The sequence below is a fragment of the Apaloderma vittatum genome, unplaced genomic scaffold (assembly GCF_000703405.1).
Source record: "Apaloderma vittatum isolate BGI_N311 unplaced genomic scaffold, ASM70340v1 scaffold17307, whole genome shotgun sequence".
Classification (NCBI taxonomy): Eukaryota; Metazoa; Chordata; class Aves; order Trogoniformes; family Trogonidae; genus Apaloderma; species Apaloderma vittatum.
In genome coordinates, this window is record NW_009728002.1 from 27,473 (window position 1) to 55,228 (window position 27,756).

Genomic DNA, 27,756 nt, shown 5'->3' on the forward strand with positions numbered 1-27,756 from the left:
TGCATTACAACCCCTGTAATACCAAAGCAATTTTTTACAGTATCTAAATGAAGTGAGTTTAACTACTGCTATAGGGGCTGTTGTTAGTTACCTCCACTGGACTCAATACCACAGAGTAAACGAGGCCCAAATTTCAGTTGAAAGAGCTCAGTTAGCTTGAATTTCATCCTATTGATTTAATTATTGGCAGGAATGTGCAAATACATTCAGTGTAAGAAAGCTGTCAAAGCCAAAGAGAAAAAAAACTTCTTATTATTCTTACAGCCATTTTTCAAGAAATACTAGCTGTTCCAGCTTTGACACTACATTTTTAAACTGAAGGGAAAAAATCCATGAGTAAGGAAGACAGATACTGTTTACAAGTCTTCAAGGAGAACATTTCACTGACATTAAAGGCAACTTTGCAGATTCACTTGAAATGTATCAATTTGTAATCTACACATTTACAGGGGCTGCTTTGCTCTGAAAGCTGTTTCCCAATCTGTGCCAAAATGTGTGAGCCTGTGTAGAATACTTCTGATGATAGACCTCCAGGCTCTGTTTCTCCATAATTGATTTAGTTATTAGTTATGCAGGGAGAGAAGAGATCCCTGAGGCTTGGTAAAACAGTATTCAGTTACTAAGAGCAGCCCTTTGCAAATTCATGTCATCCTACCAGCTCTTTCTGCTCATTATTCCCTCAAGTCTTGTTTTCCTGGACACCAGCTGTCACAGAGGAAGACTCCAGCCTTTTCTTCTGCTGCCTCCCTGGCTGGCTGAAGTTGCACCACCATGGTCTGGAGCGTCTCCTTCACCACCTGGATCTCCCTCTGCAGAGACTGTGCGAGCTTTATTAAGGCATACATCTATAGGTGATTGGCAGTCCCTTTTCTGCTTCCAAGCTATTAAATAAATTCTTGTTCTGCTGCTCACAACAGATGGCCATGGCTATCTAATTGTAGCTTTAAGTTCTTCCAAATTGTTTGGATTAAATATTAATACATTCCTCACACTCACTTTCAAAAGAAAAACCAGGCAAACTGAAGTTCTCAAGTAGCATTATTTAGCACTTTAAAAGAGGGAGGAGATGGGGGGGATACTGTTCTCAGGGGAGGGAAGGAAAGGGAGGAATGAATTCTACCATGAAGGCAGCAGCATTAGCTGCCAGTTCCCTAAGGGATAGAAGGTGAATTTTTAAGCTAGAGACACAGACCAGGGTGGATGGGACCCCAGGTGAAGGCGAGAGGGATGCAGGAGCAGACTGAGACACAAGCCAAGTGACCACAGCTTGTGTGGCATTAGTGAGCTCAGCAATGTGCGCTACGCCAGGCGGGATGGGAATCTAGTTAAGTAACAAAACTAGCTTATAGAAGAGAAAGTGTTTCTGCTCTACTTACTTCCAGAAGGCTTTAATCTTAGCTGAATTATCAGTATAATTATAGCACAGAAAACACAAATATAAAACTCCATGAGGCTCCACAGTAAATGCTTTGAACAAGTTGAAAAGCAAAAAGATTAGCAGTAGCAAGATTATGCTGCCTTTCACTGAAAGGAAAAAGGCCACCTGAAAAGCATCTGATAACTCAATAAAAATACTTCATTTGGTTACGAAAGGAGAGTTTTTCTGCTCTTTGTTTGCCATTGCCTAATTCAGGTTTCCTGCAAGGCACTCGGGAAGCAAATGACAGCTAATGGCTCAGACTCTTAAAAGACCTTCCACTTCCCTCTTTCCCCAGCTCCATGGTGGCAGAGGGAAGGCGTCAGGTGGTGGCAACGGGAATACAAGGTGTGCAGCAGCGGACAGACTGGCAGCTGAAGGTAGGACATGCACAGTGATAGAGGCAGCTGCTGAGACATGCACAAGATTTAAGTGGCCAAGCTTCCTAGGCAGCACAGCTTTTCGTTCTGATGATTGGTCTCTCCAGGGAATGACGGTTTGAACTATCAAGACAGGAGCCCCTCTGCTGATAATCCTATGTCAGTGTGACTACCCGTTGTTGAATTCAGTGCAAGGACTGGGTGTAGCTCAATGAGGCAACCAACCTTATCTATCTCCCCTTCCTTAGCTTGCACTCTGTGGAAAGCAAAGCAAGCATGAGACAAGTCAGAGCCTGCTGAAGCTCTAAACCAATGACCACATCTATGTGAACAAGCCCTAGGGCCTCCTGTACTGGTATGACTGAAGGGCAAGGACCCCAAAAGGCTAACCGAAGAGGGTCAAGAGAGAGAGAACTAAGTTAATTTCTAGCAATAAGTCTTCAAATTATGTCAGAGAGAGCCAGAAACTCCCTTCAAGGGATATTAAACAGGCTGACACTGAAACAACTCAATTTCAAAAATGCAACGCACAGGAAGGATAATGCACAAGGACAGGCTTTATCCCTTACAGAGCTCATCCATTATGAAATGTTGTTTTATTCGACCCAGATGTCAATGCAATGTCAAGGGGAAAAAAGACACCCTCAGGTTATGTGGTTGTAAAAACTGAGCTGCTAGTTTTGAAAAATTGAGACTAGAGAGGACCATAGGAAAGCTTACAAATTACTGCTATTTCAAACAGTCACAGTTATGTCTTTGAAAAAGCCTTTCAGCTGCTTTAGCTTCTGTTATTGGTTCTTCAAAATTTCATCTTTATGTATTTACACACATTTACTACCATGTGTTACTTTTAATATGTTCACCACGAGTATTCATGCATACTTCTAATTTCTGGGCAGCTCTATTAATCTAAAGAGATTCTGTCTCTGATTACAAGTAATAGCAGTACACATAAAACCCCTTCTATCCCACAATCTCCAAGCACTGTACAAGGCGAAATTAATTATGCTTTGCATCTTCTCTGAAGTAAGAAACATTATTATCCTCTTATATGCAGTCCTGAATTGTCCACCCCTCTGCAACTTAATTGTGAGGCTCTGCTGAAAGCCTACCTGGTAAAACAGAAATTCTTCAGTTTATGAACACCATGAAGCTTCTGAAATTTAATTACTTCTGATGCACAGTCTCTGATTACATGCTGTTATTTATAATATCCCAAGCAATTACAAAACTCTTTTCAGGTAGAGAGGAAAAAGTAAAATTGAAATATTTCCCTGCCACTGGATGAGAAATCCTGAAGGATGGAGGAAAAATAAGAAGACAGGGAAATAAACTTTCCAACAGAAAGATGGAGCAACAAGAAAGATACCACATCCAGCTGTAGACTAGTAACTGCCAAACAAGCATTTATGGCTAGGCAAAATATGTGGCATACGTGGCTGAGCATAAAATCCATGTCCGTATACAGAGGCTGTGTCTGGAAAAACAGCATCACCCATTTTAAAAATGAAAAATTCTTAGTTTTGCATGGGTCCACAAGCAAATGCGTCATTCACACGTAAATTTTCTATCCAGTGCTGCAAATATTGAGCCAGCATCAAAGGCAGCAGCCAAAACAGGTTTAAAGCAGGAACATTTTCTGGTCCTGCTGTCTTCCCGTGAAAAACTGGCAAAACCTCTCCAAAGTCTCCTAAGCAGTAAAACACTTGGGAACAGTTTCACACAGTCGCAATGCATATCCTGCAACAATGCTGCAGCTCTAATGCTGTCCTCGTTAAAGCTTTTCACCTGTTTGACTTCTCAGAAAACGTGAGTGTCACCATAGTCTGTGATTTCCAAGGACAGAAAAAGCAGTTCTAATTACTGTAGACTTACTTTCTGGAAAAAATAAATGGCTCATCAATGTATCTTGAGTTCTTCCAGTACAGATGTTTAGGGGAAAGAGACAAAAGGTAGACACTACAAACCAGCGACTATCCTATAGGAAAGGTCAGAATCTAAGAGCAAAAGGCCTTGGAAGGTACAGTGAAGAACTACCACAAAGCTGAGGTTTGAGACTATAGGATTTTGAAGGATAATAGCAATTCTGGACATCAAAAAGTGGAAAAAAAGGAAATTAAATCTTCAAAACACTTTCTGATTATTTCTGTTTCACCTGGTTAAGTATCCTGCTTATTTCTCACAGCTGAACATTACAGTAGCTGGAGACAGCAGCTCAGCAAGATGTCCCACCACATAACTGCACGTTGTGTCTCCTATCCTAAGGCCCCACAGGGGAAGGCCAGCCAGCTGGAAAGTAGCTCTGCAGAAAAGGACCTTGAGGCCATGGAGGACAGCAAGCTGAACACGGGCCAGCAATCTGTCTTGTGGCAAAGGTGGCCAACAGCCTCCTGGGCTGGATTGAGAAAAGCATTGCCAGCAGGTGGAGAGAGTTGATCCTTCCACTCTCCTCAGCAATGGTGAAGTCCCATCTGGAGGGCAGGGGCCACTTCTGGGCTCCACAGTACAAGAATGATAGGGACTTACTGAGGCAAGTCCAGCACAGGGCTGGTTTAATGTACTGGAATATCCATCATATGAGAAGATGCTCAGAGAGCTGAGATCTTACCAATGTGTATAAACAGCTGAAGCGTGGGAATGAAGAAGAGGGAGCCAGACTCTTCTCACTCATGTCCACTGACAGAAGAAGAAGCAACAGAAAAATTGCAAAATAGGGAACTGAATTTGAATATAAGAAAATGCTTGTTTGGTTGGGTTTTTTTTTAATGTGAGGGTGGTTAAACAATGGAACATGTTGCATGGAGAGGTTGTCAAGTCTCCATCCTTGGAGATATTTAAAACCTGCCTGGACATGATCCTGGGCAACCTGCTCTAGGTGAACCTGCTTAAGCAAGGGGTTGGACCAGATGTTCTCAAGAGGTCAACTAAACAATTCTGGGAGTATGTTTGTTATGTGCTGAAGTACCAGCAAAGAGGCAAGACAATTCAATGTTTACCTGGAATGACCTGGGGTTTGGCCTTTTAGAACTCCAGTCTTGGGAGCAAAAGAAAGACACCAAAAAGGTCCCTACTGCTCCTATATGCGATCTGTGCAATCTCAAAGTGAGAGAGAAAACAACCTTTGGAAGTTCATCAGATGTCTTTACAAAATACAGGGGTGCCTGTGGTACTGAAACTAGATTAGAAATTTCCCATTTTCTAGCCTCCATTAGTGTCTCCCTCCCTCACATCCATGCATGTGTTTCTACAAACTAATGCCCATCCCATGTAAAAACCAGAATATTCCCCCAAAAAGCCTACTAAGCAAAAAAACCCCAACAGAATGACTTCAACGTTTTGAAAAAATGGATCACTTCAGTGGTCTGGGTATGAGCTGTCTCCAAATCACTTGCTCCAGCAGAACAGGGAAGGCAAAGAAGTTGCAGCACATGGGTGGAAATACATTGACCTACCTGCATCACAGCAGGAACAATTTAAGTAGAACACATTTTCTCAATGTGATGCACACTTGGGAAGGGATCACACTTCCATCATCCAAAGTAAAATCAAATACACCACTATTGCCACCTCTCACTCTTGTGGGATTTTCAAATTCCTTACAGGTTCACTCAGAGTGAGAGTCCTCAGTGAAGTCCAGTCAGGGCTAAACTCTACACTCCTGGTTCTGCTGAAAACCTATGCTGGTGTAAAGCAGCATAGAGCTTGCCATATGGTAAAGGTGAAGGGTTAGCAAAGTGACCTGCAAGGCCTGGATAATGTTTAGGCACAAAATTCTATTTCAGAATATCAGTTTCAAATGTCAATTTTAGGGCAAGGAATAGAGGTTGCTTTTATTAGAATAGTCCAGCCAGGTTTTCTTCCAACAAAAGCATTTTCACCAGGAGGAATTACTAAATGCATTCAAATTGTCCATCAAAATGTGACTGCTAATTAAGAACAAAAATGACTGTGAAATTGCAATATAGGCTCTATTTAATTTTATTGGGAATTCCAGGCCTTTACTGACAGGAAAGTAACACCTCTCATCAGCTCTGTAGACACTGGAATGAGTTACCTCTCATGCTTTGGTTTTTCCAATTAATGACGTGGACTGTTTTCACACACTTGCCAACAATTAACCATAATTGAATGTTCTGCGGGTTTATTTGGTTATGCTACACAAAATTTAGCAAATATGTCATAGTGCTACAGAGGAGCTCTTCTCCCCTCCGCCTCTGTTTAATGCTATTTATGCAAAAGTACAGTTTAATATTTGCTGTGAAAGACTTCGATAATAAATGAGAATCTCAAGTGGGTCTGTGACTATACTCAGGGCCAAGAAATATCACTGGATTTGTCCTTTGTTCAGGTTGTGCTGGCAATTACGACGAGCAGCATGGTTGATTTAAGTGCGCTATGCCATCAAAATGCAAAATGAAAAACAGTGACATCTGGGATTTTTCTTCTAATACAAACTCAATTATTAATCAAAGTTAAGACAGACACCAAACATTGGCAAATGGCTCGAGAGCATCAGGAAGTTATTTTTCTCAGTGGAGTCTTTAAAAGTCTTTTAATAATCAGACAACAGGACTGATTTACATCTGTGCCGCCCCCAGTTAGATTTTTGACCTAATACAGTTTGTAACACACTCGTATGTAATACAGTTTGGGGGGGGGGGGTGAAAATAACCAGAGAAGAGGAGTTTGAAAAATCTATCCTGTTTTCATTACAGTTCCAAATCTTTAAGCTCCTGCTCTCAGCATCCTACAGAGTTTTAATAAGGCTGCATAATTGTCCAATATTTGGGATAAGAAATTGTTTTATTTAAAACCAAATAAGCTACTGTGCAAAAAAAATAGATCCATCTACTAATCACAAAATCATCTACTGAGGCACCAATCTCAGTGCTAGTTCCTGCAATACAGGCAAGTCACCAATGACTGAAAGTTTATTTCGTAGGCACTGAGCAGTTTTTATTTTAAAGAAGCCCCCAACCTACAGGCCTGTAGCACTGTGGCAGCGATTTTCCTCATGCCTTTTTGAAGTATAGCACAGTAATTACATGTACCAGATGGTACCATTTTATGCACATTGATACGGACTACCTCTGAAATAGCAACTGAATGTTAATGAGGGGTAGCTGAATTGCTGAACTGCTTCTCTGTACGTCCCTATGTTTTAAACATGGTTTCTTATTTTGTGACTGATGGTCTTGCTAGGGCCAGGATATCACACAGCGTGCATTTCTGTATTTAGATAACGTGAGCTGAATTTCACTGATAGAGAAAATCAGATCTGTATCAGACAACCGTGGCTTAGAATGAGACTAATCTACACCTCTTCTCAAAGTTTCAGTGATTAAATTTTATATTTTTTTTCAACTAACTCGCAGTTTCAACAGCTACAAAGAAATAAGCAAGTTCCACAGAAAATATAAACACTACTGTTTTACATACTCACAGTATCTTTTCTTCGGGAATCAAAAAAGCAGTTTTTCAGCTGTTTCACCTTACCTAGCAAACTGTAATTATGATCACGCTGGACTGTTTGGTTTGAATATGAACTTAAGTCCACTGCAAAGAACCCATAACTCCAACCCTCAATGTTCTTCTATTAGGGTCAATGAAAAAAGAAAATTTATGTAAGGGAGGAATGAATTGGACGCTCTGCACACACACATCACAGGGCTCTGAAAAGAGTGCTCATAAACAGCATTAGGGAAACAAAAATGAACCAAGCATGAATGCTGTTTATATAAGTACAAGAATATTGCAAAATGTCCCATAACAAATAATAAAAAAATCTTTCTGTACATTGAAAAGCCTAGAAAACAAAGATTTGAACTAGTAACAAATTAGTGACTCCATTTTTCCCCTCTGATGCAACCCCCTCCCTGCACCTTCCCTCCCAAACCTCCTTCAAGTTTATCATTTTGATAGCTTCAAAGAACTCAAGTTCCTCAAACAGGAATTTTGCAATGAGCTGGCAATAGATGTCCAATTACTTAACATGAAGTGGTATTTCCACACAGTCCATTTACTATCCTGTCTCTAAACTCTTACCTGCAGGACTGCCTGCCTCAGTTGAGGAGGAACTGAATCCTTCCCAGGACCATCATCATCTCAGCTCACATTCAAGTGTCTGTAAGGGCTCCTCTGCTAATACCTCCAACCTGAATTTATTCATCTTTCTTCACACCGCTAAGGTCACGGGTTCGATTCCCGTCTGGTCCCCATGTGTTGCCTGATCTAGTCGAGAGGTGGCGTCCCTGGCGGCAGGGAGGCTGGATTAAAATGATCTCTAAGGTCCCTTCCAGCTTAGGCCATTCTATGATTACTCTGTTGCCTGCCACCTCTTCTTCATTAAAACCTAACCAAGCTAAGTTGTCTATCTTCCTTAGCCTCAGTGATTTTTTTTCTCTTTTTCCATTCTTAGAAGAACAAAATATCTTTTATGATAGTTTTTCTATGAAAGTTACAAATGAAACAATACTCTCTGCTTTCAAATTTTGAAAAATGTTCCATAGATGGCCCATACAAATGCCTCATAAAGATTAAGCAACCAGATACTGAATGACAGATGAAGCACAGAAAGAGATAAGGGTGCTTTATAGGACATTGTCTCATCTGGTTACTTGCTCTGGAGTGTTAAAGGCAGATTAAATTACATAGGCTGCCACATGATGCATCCATTGCCCATTTTTTTAAAAAGGAAAAAACCCCTTAAACTACATGTGACAATATGCACAGTCTGAGTCAATGAAGTAGCATTTAAATTACCTAAATCACGACTGGAAATGCAGAGGCATAGATGCTTGCATCCACGCAGCTTTTGCTGTTCTAGGTATTTACTCACATGAGCATTACAAACAAAAGTTTACAATATAATAACTTCTATTTAAATCAATTAATGCTGTATTAGATCACAATGGAAACTTGCTACAGCAAAAGTGCCCACTTCAGCAAGACAATACTCCCCTTCTTAATGTATTTAATTTACACTGAAAACTAGTATTCCATGTCAATCTGAAAGGCAAGTATTTCACGTATGTACTTACACAGATTGATATGTATCTATATATAAAAAAGGATATGAATAACTCCTTCATCAACTCTGCAGGAAGAAGTTTGCAGTTGATCTTCCAGATGCACCAATTTTTCACTTATTGCTTCACATTTTTCTCCCAACTCTGCAGAAAATATGAAGAACTCCTACAGGAAGTTGAAAAAGAAAAGAAAACATGTTTGCTGCTAATTGCACTTTTCTACATGAAATTTGCATCAAATTAAGGGGAAAACAAAATATTAGTAAGGGGATATGATATTTTGCAGTGCTCAGACATTGCCCAAAAGCAAATTCTCATTAGAGAGACCAAAAGTTGTTACTATATAATAAATTAGTGATTTATAAGAAATGGAATGAGCCTGTGGTCTCAGTCTATTTCCCAACAGAAAAAAAAGTCATGATCTCACTTTCAACAGAGGATTAGAGGAGTGTAGAGACCAAACGGCTCTCCCTCTTCCCTGGTGTCTCACCACAGCAGGAGAAGGAAACCTCATGCTGACTACATCATTTAGGTTTCTAGATTTCAAGTTGTTCATGTAAATATTTACACTTTCAGGCCATTTCAATATTTAAAGCAGCATCACTTTTGGTACCTCTTATAAAACACAAAATAAACTTACTTTCTTCTTGAGGAAAAATTTGGCTTGAATACTTACGGACTTTGCTCAACTGATCAGAGAAAAACACATCGAAGTCTTAGAGATGACAAGAGGAAACTATCCTTTTTTACCCTGTTATCATGAAACAAGACAAAATCTCCAAAACTAATGCTTCTTTACTTAAAACCTAAACAGAAAAACACTTTTTCTATTTTAAACCAGATGCAAAGTCCTCCCCATAAATTTGCCTGTTTTCAGATATACTGCACAGGGTAACTTGTATATTCTACATTTTGTACTGAGTCCTTCTCTGAGAAACAACTCAAATAAGCACCAAATATGAGACAGGGAGGGGAAAAAAAGAAAAAAAAACCCAAAACAGTTTGTGTAGAGCTGAGACAAGCTTTTCCTTCCCAAGGCATCATAGTGCTACTGACAGTGAATGACAGGGGTCGTCTGTAAGGAAAAGGTTATGGTGCCAAGACGAAGTTCTGCTAGATCCACGTTGGAAAAGCTGGAGTCATTCACCAGCTGGAATCTAGAAAACTAGATTTTCTGTAGATCTAGTCTATGCACTCGTCCATAAAGCCAGCTGCACACATGGCCACATACAATCTTCATTAAGTTTTTTTTCCTTTAAAAAAGCACTTGGAGTCCTTTGCACTCATTTGTTGCTATAATAGCAGCTATTAGTGATGGTTTAAGAGAAATCAATCCTCAAGTCAAATGCCTTCCAAATAAATCATGCTAATGCTTGTTCATATTCTGTCAATCGCAAAACAATCTGGGTTTTTGTAAACACAGTTACTGGACTTCAATTCTGTGCTGTCCTTACGCTTTGCATCACACCGTGCGTACACTCAGAGTCAAACGTGAGAAGAGCTCTGCTGGCTGGCACACTCTCTGCTACAGCACAGAGCTTTGACTTTTCTGCTTTCCTAGGTCCTCTGTCAGACAAGACTATCCAGCAGATCGCATGGGTACACAACCAACTGCAGCTCAAATCTTGGAGAAGTGAGCTGGTTGAGAGAGGTTACGTTGCAAACACCCATGGCTCAGACAAATAGAAGCACAGTGTGAGAACCAGCCGGCCGCATCCCTCATTCTGTGCACAAGACCTGAGCAGCCATCTTCAGGGTCATTACTAAACATCAGAATCTACAGCAGCACTCCACAGAACGCACAGATGTAAAAAAGACCCATAGTTTTTAAAATGAGAACAGGGAGGAGAAGCTACACATTCTACCTATGGCAACTAGGAATGTCTTTTTCTCAGGACCAGGGACAGAAGATGAGAAACAGGTCTTCCATCCAGCTGCTAAATCATTATTCAGTACACCAGGAGGACTTCATATGCTGTCAGCAAGCGGGATGACCCAGGCAATTTATATCAATAGAAAGCTTTTAGGGAATCATTCTGTGACACGCATACAAGAACAGATGACAGTTGTCTAAAGAACTGGGGTCTCAGGCTAGAAGAGTCAGTAAATTGCAAAAAGCCAGTGCTCCACGTTTAAAATTATTTAAAACATTTAAAATTCCTACCACATTTAAAATTATGACTATCTAGAGGAAGCTCTACCTCCGAACACTGTTTTTTCTCCAACAGTTAAGTACACATAACAAAATCAGGTCTTTGCATATCATCTCAAATACAAGAAAAAAAGAAGCAAAAAACACTCACTGCTATAGTTACTGAACTGATAATCTGGGAAAAAGAGCTTTTAATTAATGCACAAGCTTCTAAGTTTTGCTCTGACAAAGAAAAGCCTTTAGTGAAATTTTCAAATCAGACTCTACAGACTGTGTACTTCAACAAAATGTATTAGTCTTGTACAGATCCTGAAGACCTGTATCTTATAGTGAACCATAAAAAGTAGATTTTTGCGCTTATAAGATCAAGATATAGAATACTTTTGTCTCATCTAGTCACTGCTTTTATCAAGAACTATTACTATACGAGATTTTGGATCACATTCATGCTGTCAAGAAGGATACTACTTCCAGTCCTGATTCCAGTTACTACAGACAGCAAGTGAAAAAAAGTACGTTATATAGTACACTCTGAATACCTATGCCATCAAGTATATTTAAATATAAAAAGCACTATAAAGATATGCATTACAGTATGGTATCTGTGTCTTTTTTAGAATACTGTTGAAGGCAGGAACATTTATCCAGATAATTGGTCACCCAGATAGCACTATCATCAGTTATAAGTGAAGATCCATTTCCTCCACTTCAAAACTGCCCTTATGTTTCCTGTCTCATATATGCAAATATAGTTTCAAGAAAAAGTATGCAAATTTTTTGCAATTTCATGGTATTCTGCATAATTTGTCATAAAATGTAATCTGTCATCTAAGTCAAAGAGTATTGACAAATATAATATAATATAATATTGACAAATAACACAAAACCAATTCTGATCCTCCATGTCTTTACTGAACACATTCATTCAACATTCGAAATGTTAGTGGTGAAAGTAAGTGAACCCTTGGAATCAATAACTGGTTGACCACCCCCTTGGCAGCAATAACCTCAACCAAGTGCTTCTTGTAGCTGTGGATCAGAGCTGCTCCTTCAGGAGGGATTTTAGCCCATTCTTCCTGCCAGAACTGCTTTAGCTCTGTCATATTCTTTGGACGTCTCATGTGTATGGCTCTCTTCAAGACATTCCACAGCATCTTTATTGGGTTGAGGTCTGGGCTCTGACTTGGCCACTCCAAAAGGAGAATTTTGTTTTTCTGAAGCCATTCTGTTGTGGATGTGCTCTGGTGTTTTGGGTCATTGCCCTGTTACATGACCCAACGTCTACAGAGTTTCAGCTGATGTGCAGACATTCTCACATTATCCTAAAGAATTTTTTTATACATTGGGAATTCATCTTCCCCTCAATGACTGCAAGCTGGACAGGTCCTGATGCAGCAAAGCAGGCCCAAATCATGATGTTTCTTCCACCACAGATTATGGCTGGGATGATGTTTTCACGACGATATGCCCTTTTTACACCAGATGTAGTGCTGTGTGTTCTTTCCAAATAGTTCAATCTTTGTTTCAGCAGTCAACAAAGCATTTTGCCAGCACCACTGTGGAGTGTCAATGTGTTCTTTCGCAAATTTCAGGCATGTAGCAATGTTCTTTGAAGTAAGGAGCAACTTCCTTCATGATGTGCTGCCACAGACACCCTGCTTCTTCAATGTTTTACGTACCGTAGACTCATGAACACAGATGTTAGCCAGTTCCAATGATGCCTTCAACTCTTTGGCTGTCACTCGAGGTTGTTTCTTTACCTCACTTATGAGTCTTCATTGTGGTCTTGAGGTCACTTTCACTGGGCGCCCACTTCTTGGTAGAGTAGCTACAGTCCCAGAGCGTCTCCATTCGTAGATCATTTGCCTAACTGTAGACCAGTGAATTTCCAAGGTCTTTGAAATCATTTTGCAACCCTTTCCAGCTTTATGTAAATCAACAATTCTTGATTGTAGATCCTCTGAAAGCTCTTTTTGGCAAGGCATGGCTCACGTAAGCATACATCTTGTGTGGAGCAAACTCTAAAAGTCTGAGTGGTTTTTATTAGTCAAGGTAGCTCTAGTCCATGCCTACAAACTCATTTTCTTAACAAGACTCTGGGTATGCTAACACCTGACTCCAATTAGCTTTTCTGAGGTCAACTCAAGGGTTCACTTACTTTTACCACTAGCATTCTGAATGTTTAATGAGTGTGTTCGATAAAGACATGGAGGATCCAAATTGGTTTTGTGTTATTATTTCAGGCACACTATATTTGTCAATACTCTTGACTTAGATGACAGTTAGATCACATTTTATGACAAATTAATGCAGAATACCATGAAATTCCAAAAGGTTCACATACTTTTTCTTGAAACTGTACAAGAAGCCCACCGGACAGCTAATCTAAATGATTAGCACACTGGCGGGATTTGTATAGCCCTGCTGTGAAGATCCGCAATGCAAATTTTTTTCCCTATTCACTGTGTCAGTACGTGTACAATGCACAGTGTAAAATGGGACTTTTAGAATTACGTCCTCACTGAACTTCAGGGGGTTTGATGCAGGAGACAGCATTTAGATACCTGGCTGGCAAAACAGGCTCCAAGTAGCAATTATGGCCTAGCTCTAACATGAACAGATCCCCAAAACGTGAGATAAAATGTAACTACAGTCTGAAATCCACAGTCACAGTGCAGCTGTACAACTACACTTGTTGGCATACTGCTGCAAAAGCTGATTTCATAGAATCATAGAATGTTTTGGGTTGGAAGGGATCTTAAATATCATCTAGTTCCAACTCCCCTGCCACGGGCAGGGACACCTCCCACTAGTCCAGGTTGCTCAAAGCCCCATCCAGCCTTGAACACTTCCAAGCATGAGGCATCCACAACTTCTCTGGGTAACATGCTCCAGTGTCTCACCACTCACAATAAAGAATTTCTTATAGAATTATAGAATTACATTTGGAATTTACTCTTCCCTTTTAAAATAATACTTTACAGTCAAGTAAAGAAAGGACTCAAGAAGGACAGAAGGAAGGAACTCAGCAAACAAGTCCACAGGACCCTAGGACTTCAGGTGACCACTCATTCTTTAGCAAAGGCCTGTATTTTGGGGTTTCAAACTTTCCAGACTTTTCCATGCTGCAATTCCAGACAAGGACTTTATTGGTGTATTGGCCTTGCCCTAAACATGCTTAGAAATAAGAGAATATCATTTTAAACTCACTGGCTTTAACTCCTTTGTCAACTGAATACTTAGCTTCTCACTTAAAGTGAAACGTTCATTCTACCTCACAGGGAAAAATACAGCGTATTCTTCCTGAATGATTGCATTTTGACTACATAATGAATTGTCCAAAAACGATACAAAAATCCCGTTTACTTTGGAAATTAAGATAAATGAACAATGAGTACTAGTAAAACATGCTCAATGCAAAATTGTCACAACGATATGAGAAGGCAGGGATATCTGAGTACGTAAAAGTTGGTTCAGACTTGTTTAGGTCTTTAAACACTTGAAACCCATTTAATCATAATTATATGGCTATGGTTACACTGCAGTGTAACTAAAATAGCTCCATAAAGCTCGATTAATCTTAAACTCCTACCAGGTATTTTGCAGCTTAATTCCTCTTTAATACAGCATTAATAGGGTATGGATAAACTATATTTTGGACCCGTGACACAGCTGCCTTTTTAGTTGAAATGAAAATTTTTTCCATAGTTTAGACAAGCACTGTCTCTTACTTATATACAGGCATCACGTGAAAAAGGAAGGACAGTCATCATACAAATTATGATTTTCCAGAACATATATAAGTAATATTTTGGATTGGAAAGATGTGGTCATGCAGAGAACTCTAGTTTAACGTAAGTTGTAAATTAAATAGGAAAAAAATATACCACTCTCAGAAATACACAACAATGAGTCTAAATATTCAGCCAATTCCACAGCTTCTGACCCCAGGCCCTCATTTGTAAAAAAGTTTCTATAATCCAGAGAAGTAGATAGGAAATATTTCTCTCAGTGCCTTTCATGCCTTGTAAAGTCATTGGTAAGATTTTTACTTTACATTTGTCTGTGTAGGCAGGGAAATCACTGTCAGTGACACAACCTATTCAGAACAGCTCCTGGTTGGAACGTGGTACTTTACACTCAGCAGCATCTCTGCGAGGAGACTGGACTCTGCCTCTGACTCAACATATTAATAAAATACAACTCATCCAAGCTTGTAGGTTATGTCAATGGTATAAGCTCCTGTCTTAAGACATCTTAAGACTTCTTTGGTTATTTTTGCACTAACAGCACTTTTAGGATGTAGTTAGGAGAGATTGCAGGAGTCAGGAAATAGCTGAGATGCAATATTGTTTTATGGATTTTTCTGGGAACAGGGGATATAGCTGGTTGAGCCTTTTTTTTTCCGTTTCCCCTCTAAATCCTTAAGGAGGTTAAAACAGCACAAATGTGGATGTGCTTTGGTATTTTTAAGGTGAAATCCTTCTACCTTCACACATAAAACAGAAGTTCTTGTTCTCTCCCAGAAACGTGAGAGTCTGGTGTAAGAAACAGGAAGAAAAGACAGTGTTGCAGTTGATGCACAGCTGGAGTATCAGCATATTGAATTAAGGGCAGAGGGAATGGCTCCCACTTCAGTCTTCTGCATTTCATTTTACCCTTTTACATCCCCTTTTAGTCACCTATGAGCAGCAGCTCCTCGACGGCATTAGGGAAAATGTCTGATCAGCTTTTCCAGTGCAAACACCTTCTGTGCTCTCTTGGATCTAATTCAGCAATTTTATATAGAAGAATCAGTACTGTAGTTGCTAGATTAATCTAACTCTATTAAGGATTAGAGTATCCATTAGAGTATTTGGCAGTTGTGCTGAGAAGCAGAAATCCCAGATATATCCTTAAAATTCATTCTTCTTACAGAGGAAAAGACGTAAAAAGGTGTTGCCTTTCAACTAGAAATATCACAAACCTAATAAGACAAAAGCCTTAGAAGACCTTCTGCAGAATATCAAAGACACGTTTCTTTCACCTGTTCTAAATCTTCTTTCTCCTCTAACGGTTAAAATCATTCAAAATAATGTAAGTGACAACTACAAAAAGGTGCCCTTGCAGATAGATACTTGGTATAAGGTTCAGAACAGCAACTTGCTGTTGGCAGAAGTGCTACATGCTTATCCTCACCCCTTGCAGAAGTTAATGGAAATTTTGAGCACTTGAAACTCCAGAATGTCAGATCAGGGCATCTCTTAAATAATTTCTATATACCAAATGCAACTATCCATATGTTTGCCCTGCCCGAGCAGATGCTTCAGTCACATGCAGACTAAGCGCACATGCCCTCAGATAATGAGCTACACGGCCATGGAGTGCCCCAAGTGCAGGTGGAGGAAGCATAAGTGGCCATGGAGAACAGGGCTAATCTTTTACTCTGAAAATAACATGTTACTTATGGCCAACACTACTCTAACATCATGGCAAGGCTGATGAGAAAGCAACCAAGGACCACCAAAGCCCACTGTGTGACTTGTAGTGCAACCAAGCCCACTGTGACTGTCCTCAGCTGGTGTCTGCCTACATGGCTCTTGGCAGCTGACAGGGAGTTTGTAGTTCTGGTTGCAGGGTACAGCTAGCTTCCTCCGGGGCCAGCCTGCCCTTGCAGTGAGCGAGCCTTCCTACCCCAAACTTCCGTTGCTAGAAACCAAGATGGTTACATTTCATTTTACCCATATATAGGACACAAGGATAACTCATAGTTTTCCTCTCTATCATTATTTTTGTATGCAATTGAACTTTTGACTTTCAACCAGACCAGGATTTCTAAACCTTTTGTGTCTCTGTTCCTTTCCTTCGGTGTGTTCCTGACTTCTATAGAGTGAAGGGCCAGACCAGTGCTGTAGTCCTCTGGAGACTCTGACATTCTCAGCTAAGCACAGTAATTATTTCTGTCTTACAAATGACATTCCCATTAATGAAGCTGCAAATGACATTTGCCCTTTCTTGCAACAGGATGAAGGTAATGAATCCCACTCTATCTGTAGTCCACTACAACCCCAGATTCTCCTTCTGCAGTACTGTCATCTTAGCTGCTATTTACCATCTGTATACATAAATCCAACTTTCTTTCTTCCTCAGATGTAATTTGCACCTGTCTTTTAATATATCCCACCTTATTGATTTCAAGCCATTCTTTCAATCTATCAGGAGGATTTGGAATTCTAATCCTAATTGAAATCACACTGACTGGCATATAAACTCTTTGCCCACCTCCTTTTTAAAGGCAAATACCAAGTCTGCCTTTTACTGGTCCCCTAGGATTTCAAGCTTCCTCTAGGAGTTTTCAAAGAAGCTTGTTAATGGTTTGGAGATTGTTTTTCTTGGCTCCTGTGCACTCAGAAGAAATTTCATCAGTCTAGCCTGACTTGAGGACATCTCACTTGCCTTAGGATCCTTTACTGTGTTTGTTTCTTGCTACCTTGTTGTGAATACTATCAGCGCTACATATGTGGACATAGTTTATCATTTTTAGAAAGACCAAAAGCAAAGAAAACAGGGAAATAAAAAGTATTTCTGCCCTCTGCTCTCATTTCATTATTTTCTAATTCACCTTTCCTATTAGAAGGCACACATGTTTTCTTTCACCTGCACCTTAAACACAGCTCCCTTCGCCATTTCACATGTTCATTTACAGTGGCTTAGTGTGTTCAGCGGTTTTGCTGGTTCACTTCACAATGACTATGCAGGCTCATCCTCAGGAACATTTTTGTCCTTTGCAAAATTCTTTTCAGCCACTGAAGAGTTGCTAACACAGATATGTAAACTGTTACTGTCTCTGCTCTTTTTGCACCAAAAAGAAGATGGTGCTGTACTATAAACATGATGTCTTCTGGAAGGTATCAAAGATAATTTGCTGATTCCTCCTCCTCCTACAGAGTTCGTCCCATGGAAATTCACCTGTTGCTTCTCTGATTTAGTCTGGGTGAGTTTTTCTTTCATGGAGGTGGTTATCTGCCTTTTCTAAGAACAGGGATCATGGTTGTTTCCCCAATTACTTTTGCCTTTATCACCTTCCACTTACAGACTGCTAGCTTGTTCCACCAGCCTGTTTATGGATATTTCTGAGACTGCAGCACTATAAGACACTCCTCAGCACAAAGCTTTCCAGACAGCTGTTTTGCAACTGTGATCTACCTCCTCCTCACCATCACACATTTTTTCCCCATTCCCTTTGCTTACACTGATCCCCTTCCCTCCTCCGCAGGGATTCTACACCACATGGAGAGTTAAATGACTCATCAAAATCACTGTCCAACGTTGGCAATTCTTTCCCTTGCGTATCTTCCATTACAGCTAAGGAGGAGTGTCCTTGGAAAAGCATCTACACAGGAATAGAGCTTTCCACTGCCTTTCAGCACCCTGCCATGGTCTAAGTGACAGCAGTCTTGCCATTATCATCTCTGGTAGCTTGAAAATCTTCCCTGAGTGCAGACTTCCTAAAATGAGTGCACACTAACTGCACTCGCTCATTCAATTAAACTGGGACAATTCCAGTTCCTGCTGTAGGAGGATGAGACTAAATTACCAATAAAAAAATCACAGTTGGACAGGACTTGGAAAAGAAACACAAGCACCAAACTGTTTTCTAGTGTCCACATCCTGCTGTGCTAGGAGTCAGCATAGCCAGGTATCATTTACAGGTGGCTCCCAGTGTCATTCACTCCCATCTCATCTCCTGAGTCACTAAAAACCAACATTCTTGACTAACTTAGAGTGCTCTCCTGCAGGCAGCAGGGAGGCTGACATGAGTGAAATAGGGGACCAGATAATCAAAAGAACATTTGGGCAAAGCCTTGACAGTTTCATACAGCTGTCTACAAGCCAGTATCAATCCAGCTGTGGCAGTGTGCTAGAGACTGGCTTTCTAGCAGATTTCCTTTATTTTTATTGTTGCTTTCTATTAAATTTATGCACTTTTCCCCTTCAAAACTTCAAAAGAGTCAAGTTCCTCTGCTTGTAAGGGCTCTAAGATATCAAAAGCTTTAAGTGAATACTTCTACAGCAGCAGCCCTCTGTGGTTTTAAGCTCTGGTGCATTTGTAAACCCTGTGCACACGTCACACTCACATGCTCTGGGCACATCTCCTGTAAAGCAAAAGAACAACTTCAGTCAAGGGCTGGACAGTACCACAGCTTCTGGTGCGGGTCCCTGCTGGACACAAGCATGCATCTGTACTCTCACTTGCTTTGGTCCCGATCACACACATTTTTTAGTTTCCAGCAGGTATTCTGCTGTCTTGGCAGGTATCATTGCCAACAGGTCCTCAGTATTTTTGTAAGTTGTTATGGTATGAGAAGGGATAACAGCTTCAGACTAAAACAGGACAGATTTAGACCATATACAAGGAAGAAGATTTTTACAGTGAGGGTGCTGGAACAGGTTGCCCAGAGAAGTGGTAGAAGCCTCATCCCTGGAAACAGTCAATGCCAGGTTGGCCAGGCTTCTGAGCAATCTGATCTAGTTGAAGAACTGCTCACTGTATGGAGTTGAATCAGATGACCTTTAAAGATCCCTTCCAACCTGAAGAAAATTCTATGATTTTGCCCTGCTGGCAGTAGGGCTTTTTGCTACCTTTATCCCATGGGACTACCTGTCCCTATTTCATGTCATCTGTGGACACAAGCACCTGCACAGTTTTGTTTTAATTCATAGCAAAGTTCACTGATAAGAAAGGCTATTTGCATTTTCTGCAAAGATCACCTTCACTCTTAAGGTGTCCTGTTTTTATTTATGCTGAACTTGCACATAGCCAAGCAGTATATCCTAGGCATTCTCTCATGTCAGTCTCCTTGTACACAAGGTCAACAATTTGAGTTTGGTTTTGCAGTTAGATTACCTTTCCTGAAGCATTCCACCTGCTCCACAGTCTTTGGATTCACTGGTGAGAATCCAAAGAAATGCCTCATCTGAATAGTTATCCCAAACTACAGCATTTATTTATTTGTTTGTTTGTTTTTTATTTGTTTAATAATTGCTTGGCTGAGCACTTGTCACTTGCACTTGACAGGTGGCATGTATGCTGCTATGGAAGGTGAACTGGGGGTTACTTACCCATGTAATTAATTTGCTGGCTGGACACATTGCCTGGATAATCAATTTCCTTAATACGTAAGTGGCAACCCAAGACATACTGGTCTAAAAAATGGATCAAATTGAATCAGTCCATCTCTTAGAAACAGTATAACTCTCCTCGTACATAGCTACCCAAACTTAGTCTGTATGTAGACAGATTTTTGTATGTAAGCAGATTTTTCTCGTAACTCACTCTCATTGGTAATGCACCTGACATTACTCAATTATCCTAGACTTTCCTAAATATATAGACTAGGATCTGGCATGTTTTTCTTTATGAAAATAGTTTAAAATTACAAACATCCAGTGTTTTTATACAGATGAAATTCCTATTACCCTGTATTCTGCTGCAGTATGCTTTTATACTTCAAAAATAAATTCAAAAGTGTTTTTAGCAGTACACAGGAAACAAGTAAAACATCATGATTTTGTTCCAGTCTTAAGCATCATTACAGTACTATATATTATTGGTCTTTCTTTTCCCCACCATATTCAGCCTGTTGTTGGTATGTATTAAAAGCACTAGCATAAAATTTAACTATAAATACACATCAATTTTTCTCCATTATCTTCAATGCAAAAAAAACGCAGGCTTATTCTAGTTGTGCCTATGTTGCTTTTCTAAGTGCTCACACACTCTCTAGCAATTTTTACCCAAAAGTAATACTATAAACACAAGTGTCATTATTTCTAACTGAGACTCAGAAAGGTCTGTATGATATCACCACTTTCTACTGCCTAGAAAACACTCACCTCGGATAAATGACCCTCTGCTCCAAATGAAACATCTTCCGTGACCTGTTAGAGATAAATTATTTAGTCTATAGTAGATACATGCTATATAAACAGCAAGATTTCAGTGGAACTTGTAATAAAAATATAGCATGTTAAACAGTTACATAAGCTGAATAATTACATCATTTTGCTTCACACACATGAAACACTTGAATTGCATTTATAATGGGAGCAGTGGCAGCAACCCAATATTTAAAGCTAAATTTGAGCACATTTTATTAAAGCCTGCCTTTGGCTAATTATAGAATGAAATAAACTTCTCTACCAAGCTCATACAGGCCTATACACCATTCAAGAGTCTACAGAAATTCTCTTGGCACAAGCACTGTAAGTGATTTTGGGCAGGAAAACCAAGAGACCCCACTGATGTTTTGCATTGGTAACACATGCTAACTATAGTCTGTTCCTCTTTCAAAGCTTACTTCATCTGTAAAGTCTATAAGAAATTAGCCAACATTTCATTGATTGGTGGAGGAGCAAAGAAATTTGTTGTTAATATTATTATTGGAAAATCATTAATGCTTATCACTCATAATAGCACTGATAATATTTAAATAAACAGAGATAAGGATGTTGCTTCAGTAGGGCAATAGTATCAAAGGTATGTATATACATATAAATAATAAAGCTCAAAAACATTACTCTCCTATAAAATCATTATTATTACTAGATAATACTTTCAGTAAGTTGCTTGGATTTCTTTTACCTGTAATATTAATTTTCCGATTATAATTTTGCTGCAAAATACACTTAAGCATTAAGCTTACTGAGATGCTGAGATCTCTAGCTAAATAGCGAGCACTTTTATCAACAGATACTATACAACAGTACCTCACGCAGCTAAGAGGCATCTTGCTGCACAACGTGTGTGACTGTACACCAATGATCTGATCACTGTGTTCAAGCCAGCTGCTTGTTGCTACAGAAATCCTTTCCAGCTTGGATTAATAAAAAAACCACTCAAACACTGACTTGCACTGATGCTTAATGCTGACATTTAAAATGAAGATTAAATTTAAAGTTTCCAAATTATTTTTGCAGCTCTACAAATAAAACGTTTAATAAAACTCAGATAAATGCACTGTTTTTTAGCTTTCCAAAGGCTTTGTCCTTTACATATTGCACATTTAGCCTGTGGTCCAGGAGGCATCTCAGTGCACAGTAACGAGCTACAGCCTGCTGACAGAGGCTTTCTTGGTGTTTCATTAAACTCTTAAAAATACTGTGTCATATCCTGTGATGACTTCTTTTTAATGACAGACATCATATTAAATATTATTATTTTTTCATGACTGTCCACTTAGTATCACTTAGAACATTGAGTATCTTAAAAAAAAGTGAATGAAGGCTTTGTCATTATTGAACATCTTCCCAGAGTGCTCTACAAAAGACCTCAAAATATCGTCCCAGATGACAAAACCGAAGCACAGAGAGGTGAGGAAAACACAGCATCCCTTACACTTAGCCTTGCTCTCTGCTTCTTTTACGGTGAAAAACTGAGAAATAATCCGCAAAGAATTCTGATGGGATAACTACCCAAACCTGCTGACTTACAAAAAGGTAACACTACTGAATTTCGGTTTTTACCTTGTAACTTTAATGACCTCAATTTCCTTGAAATCTAGTAGGTGTTTCTTTCCTTCACAGTGATTAAGAGGGAGGACTGCACAGCATGCCAGAGAGCAGAAGAAGAAAAAAAGGATAGGTCAGGAACTCAAGCCTGCAGGTGCACACATACTCCTGTTCATCAAGAAACTTGGTGTTAGGGAGGTCCCAGCACACACATGCCTCTCTATTAGTCATGATTAGTGTTGCAGGTGTTATTAAAAGGTTTTGCTTATACATACATTATCACCAAGAAAAACATAAAGCAAGATATTATAAGGAGTGACACAGGCAAGCGTTCATGTCTGAAGGAAATTAAATGTTACTGTATATTTAACAAATCATTCGGATATGTATCACAGCAACTTCCACTTCACTCGCACATCACCAGGGCAAAATAATTTGCAGTCAGCTTAGAAGCATGGAACATTTCTGGGATGAAAACCAGAACCCATATTAAATTCTACACAGACTTAGGAGAAAATCAAGCCCAAGTAATCATGAAAAGACAAATTAGAACTGCAATAATGGGGCACCCTAATTTTATCACGATAGCTACCAGCTGAAGAGGACATGTTTATATGAAAATTCAAGAATTTATCTCAACTACATTAGACGACAAGGTGACCTTAAAACGGTTGAAGGTAGTAACACTGTCTATAACTTTGCCTCAGCATTTATTTTAAAATACTATCATCTGATGAATTATCTGTAATTGAGAGGAGTACATCTTAATTTGTAAGTGTCTCAGAGTGCTCCACAGGATAATTTTTCCTGGCCTCATTTTATTTAGTTTTGATCAAAAATTAGTAGTGATGTTTCAAGAAGCTGAACTGCCAGAAGAATCGATTGTCTTCCCTGGTTAACAGTCAGTGTTATAAAATAAAGGAAACCTGATTTACTGGATTATTTTGGGATGCCACAGGCTAGGAGAAAAAAAATAATCAAAAATCAGTACTGTGTTAGAAAATACAGTTACAAAGACTATAAAATAACTGTTGACAGTTAATAAACTTGTGCTCACATATGACAGTAAAATATTTGAACTTTCAAAGAATTTATACCTTACATATTTTATACCAGAACATGTAATATTTTATCATCTAGGGAGGATATTTAATTAAGAATGAAAAACGGCCCCTCTGCAAAGCAGTATATGAGGGTCTAAGTGAAGCGTTCTTTCTATTTGTCTATATTGCTTTTCTTATTGTTATGTTTCTTATTTGTTTCTTTGTTTTCTAATGAAACCTGTACAGTAAGATAGTTATATGCAAGAAAACTGTACTTATAGTATACACCAGCAAACCTAATATTGACTCCACAGTAATCATAGAATCATAGAACAATTCAGGTTGGAAAAGACCCTTGGAATCATCAGGTCCAACCATTAACCCTACACTACAAGTTCACCCCTAAACCATATCACCCAACACCACATCTAAACGACACTTGAACACATCCAGGGATGGCGACTCAACCACCTCCCTAGACAGTCTATTCCAGTGTCTGTCCATTCTTTCCATGAAGAATTTCTTCCTAATGTCCAGCCTAAACTTGCCCTGCTGCAACTTGCAACCATGCCCCCTCGTTCTGTCCCTAATTACCTGTGAGAAGAGACCAGCACCAACCTCTCTACAATGTCCTTTCAAGTAATTGTAGAGCATGATGAGATCCCCCCTCAGCCTCCTCTTCATCAAACTGAACAGACCCAGCTCCCTCTGTCGCTCCTCGTAAGATCTATTCTCCAGGCCCTTCACCAGCTTTGTTGCCCTCCTCTGCACTTGCTCCAACACCTCGATAACTCTCCTACACTGAGGTGACCAAAACTGAACACAATACTCAAGGTGCTTAATACTTAGCCAGATACAACACTATAGATAACTGAAGTGCTTTGTTTCCAGCATTTCACCATAAAGTAAATCAATCACTTGGAAATAAAATGGACTTTCCAAGGCAGGTGTGCACATACGCTATCACTACCCTTTGCTATCCTGTTTTGAAGCAAGTAATTCAGTAACCTCTCAGTAAAAAGACCACCACTCTTTATCTATTTCAGTGACTAACAGCTCTCTCTAGAAACTCCCCAATGGGGAGTTGAAGACAGTAGTCATTCCTGAAACACGGCAACTGCATCAAGGTACTCCTCTCATAGTGACACCACAGCCTTGTTAAATAATACCAAACTAAATATTTTGACAAATATATGCTTTTCTATTAGGTATTCCCACTTGCTAATAAATGGCTATAAAAAGGTTCATTACTGGCGGACAACAGTAAATTTTTACACGAAAGTCATGTGAATGGCTATGCTGAAAACTAAAAGTCTTTGGGCACACACTTTTTTTAACATTAAAATACACGGTATCATATAACAGAGCACTTAAATGCTAATGAAGTGGCTTATCTTTCAACTAAGTCCACTTACAAATCAAGACATGTTCTCTCTTGCACTTCAGCATGTTCAAACCTGCAAGTTAGCATGATTTGTAAGCAATGTGTCAGATTTTCTGTTTGGTTTTATACCCTGCTTTGTGATAAACTACTAGGAGATGTTAGGGAACGTTACGCTACAGCTCTTCTCTAAAAGTTTAGATCCTGCATGTCACTCCTACTGAGATGCTACCAGCTTTACTATGTAACGTGTACTCATTTGGGTAAAACTTCTACACTCCACAATGAAGAAAAAAACCCAGTTCCTGTAAGCATAAAAGCAAGTGGTCCAACCCTAATTACAGAACCAGAATACAGCCTATTTGTTGTTTTTTTTTGTGGTTGCAATGAGCTGAAGTCATCACTGATGTGTAACTTTGCCTCAACGGTCAAAGCTGCAGGCAGCACTGAAGCAGAGGAAGGTTAGTCTGGAAAGCTGTGATAAAACACAGTTGTGTTGCTCAACTCCTCCTAAAAGCTGGAAGATCAATGAACATTCTTATACTAACAAAACTTTTTTTTTTCCCTTTTCTAGGAGAGCTGTAGGAATAGATTAAAGAATATCCCCACAGGTCCTTCATTGTTGGGCATTTTCACATTTATATTTTCACATCATCAGGTTTTGGCACATTCTCAAAATTGAGTTTATTCATGATACCAGGACAGGATAGGCTAGATCCCAGGCAAAGGCATTTATACCACAAAGTTTAAGAACTCACATGAAGAGCTGAAGTTAGGGAGGTAGTTTCCCTAAGTTGCCTCTATGGTTGATAGCAAGGAAGAGGAAATAATCAAAAAGCAAGTTCAAAAGGAGGATCTTCACAGAAGCACTGCAAATATGCTTGTCCTCTTCCATTAAACATATGGGGAACCTGTCCCTCTCGAGCCCTGCACATCTCTCCAGAACCAGAAGTCACCTCACTTCAGCTGCCTAGATGCCATTATATAGGACAGCAATGTTGATTTGCACGGAAATTATCTGAACTTGCAGGTGTGAAATAGGTGATCATCTACAGCACAAATCTCAAGAGTGTTACAGAAACAGTCACAAAAAACCAAAGCCTTGGGACCTTCTCAGCTGCACTTTTGAAAGGGGAGCACAGCTTTCCATAACCAACAGAACTCCTCATATTACTTCAGCAGACTCATGAGGAATAAAATAAGAGGAGAAAAAAAAAAAATCAAAGTGACAGCTGACCAGTAAAAATGCTCTCTATGTGGAGCCAGTCCATAAACATTTTTCCCTAGGAAAAAGGCTGCAAGTACTATTTAAAATACCAACTTAAGTATCCAATTTAAAAACAGAATTTTACTAACATGAGATTTTACAGTAAAGTAAAGGCCTGCTTTCTGCTAAGTCTCAGCCAGTATAAATGCAAAACTAGGCATCAGCTTTCAATCTAACGCACAGTTCAATGGCTCTTAACATTGAGTGCAATTAAGCACACTTTTAATTTTTGTCAACCACATTCCAAGGTAATAAACCTGACAACTCCTGTTGGAGGGTCTTTTTGTCACAATTGTGCTGTGAGTGATGAAGCTTGTTTCAGTGACATTGAGTGATAACAGCTTATTTACCCTGTCAGCGCAGTTAAAAGATTATTAGGTAGCTGTATGTTTTTCAAGCAAGGATGTCATTCTACAGCAGAACATGAAAACTTAAAATAAATTTTAAGTCCCTTTTAGAACCTCTAAAGCCTCATGATTTTTTCCCCTCCTTTTAATATTTGTTGGATGCTGGAAGCCTACCAGCATCTGAGCTAAGAAGCCTTTGACCATTTCACTAGAGGAGGAAAACTTACTCTCTCCCCACTTCAGATCCAGGCTAACAAGACAGCAAAAGCAACTCAGAATCAAATTCATCAGCAAGATGAGGAACAGCTGATACTTTGTCTGAAATACTTAATCATTTTTCCTTTAAATCCTGATGTACATTCTGTATTTACTGCCTGAATAATTTTCACATTTTGAAAAGACTGATGGCAAAAGGAAAAAGGGTCGAGAAGCTAATAAGCTATTTTATTTATGTCCCAGATTGCAGGCCAGATGTGAAGTTCATAGTTAACCTGCGCTGCTGACCCATCACCCAGACTGAACTCTCCTTTCAAAAGGAAAACCATCAGTATCACTTGAAATGCAGCTGTAGAGTATTTCAGATACCTCTTTTAGCTCACTGTGTTTGGGGCAGGGGACAGTACTCCACTCCGCATCCTTTGAAAAGTGACCTTCTTTTCTTTTTTCGGAATCAGATGGGCCATCAGCAGTCATCTCCATCTCATCCATTTGGTTCTCCTCCTCTTCAAAGGCACAGCAACTGGATTCTTTCAGTTGAAACCCTCGGATCAACAGCTGACAGGCCTCCAAGTCAGCTTCCCACACTCTTTGGAGCAGCTGGCTCCCACAGCTGAAATAAAAGCCAAAAGAAAATAAAATTGCAGTTCAGAGAGAATAGTTGCTATTTCAAGTAACTTTTGGGGTGACTGCTTATTATTAGAAACATTGAAAAAAATAACAGCAGCTCAAATACTTCCACAGAGGCAACACAAGCTATTTCAAACTGCAAAGCACTAGAATTACGGCCCTATTGCAAAGCTGATACCATAAAACCCCCCGTTGTCTTAAGATGTTGCTTTCAATTGTACAGCGTACACTGGCTACCTGTGACCTGTTCCTGACCAGGCACCTGTCCAAGGGTCTTGTGATCACACTCAGAGTCTCCGTCATGCTATCGGCTATGCAGGCCTCTCATCCCAAAAGCGATCGCACAGTTTTCCTGAATTTAATGTAAAAGATCATGTACGAACAATCACACCATTTGCTGCATTA

At 39.5% G+C, this 27,756-nt stretch overlaps 1 protein-coding gene across 1 annotated transcript; it reads right to left on the reverse strand.

Moving 5' to 3' along the window:
* On the reverse strand, window positions 1-27,654 carry LOC104277325 (disrupted in schizophrenia 1 protein-like). Its single transcript, XM_009873929.1, has 5 exons — window positions 27,614-27,654; window positions 27,091-27,334; window positions 20,854-20,898; window positions 8,874-8,991; window positions 1-820 (listed from the first exon to the last, which is right to left on the reverse strand). Exons 1-5 carry the CDS (start codon window positions 27,652-27,654, stop codon window positions 672-674), a joined length of 597 nt encoding a protein of 198 aa, XP_009872231.1. The 3' UTR covers window positions 1-671.
* Window positions 27,655-27,756: the final 102 nt, after the last annotated feature.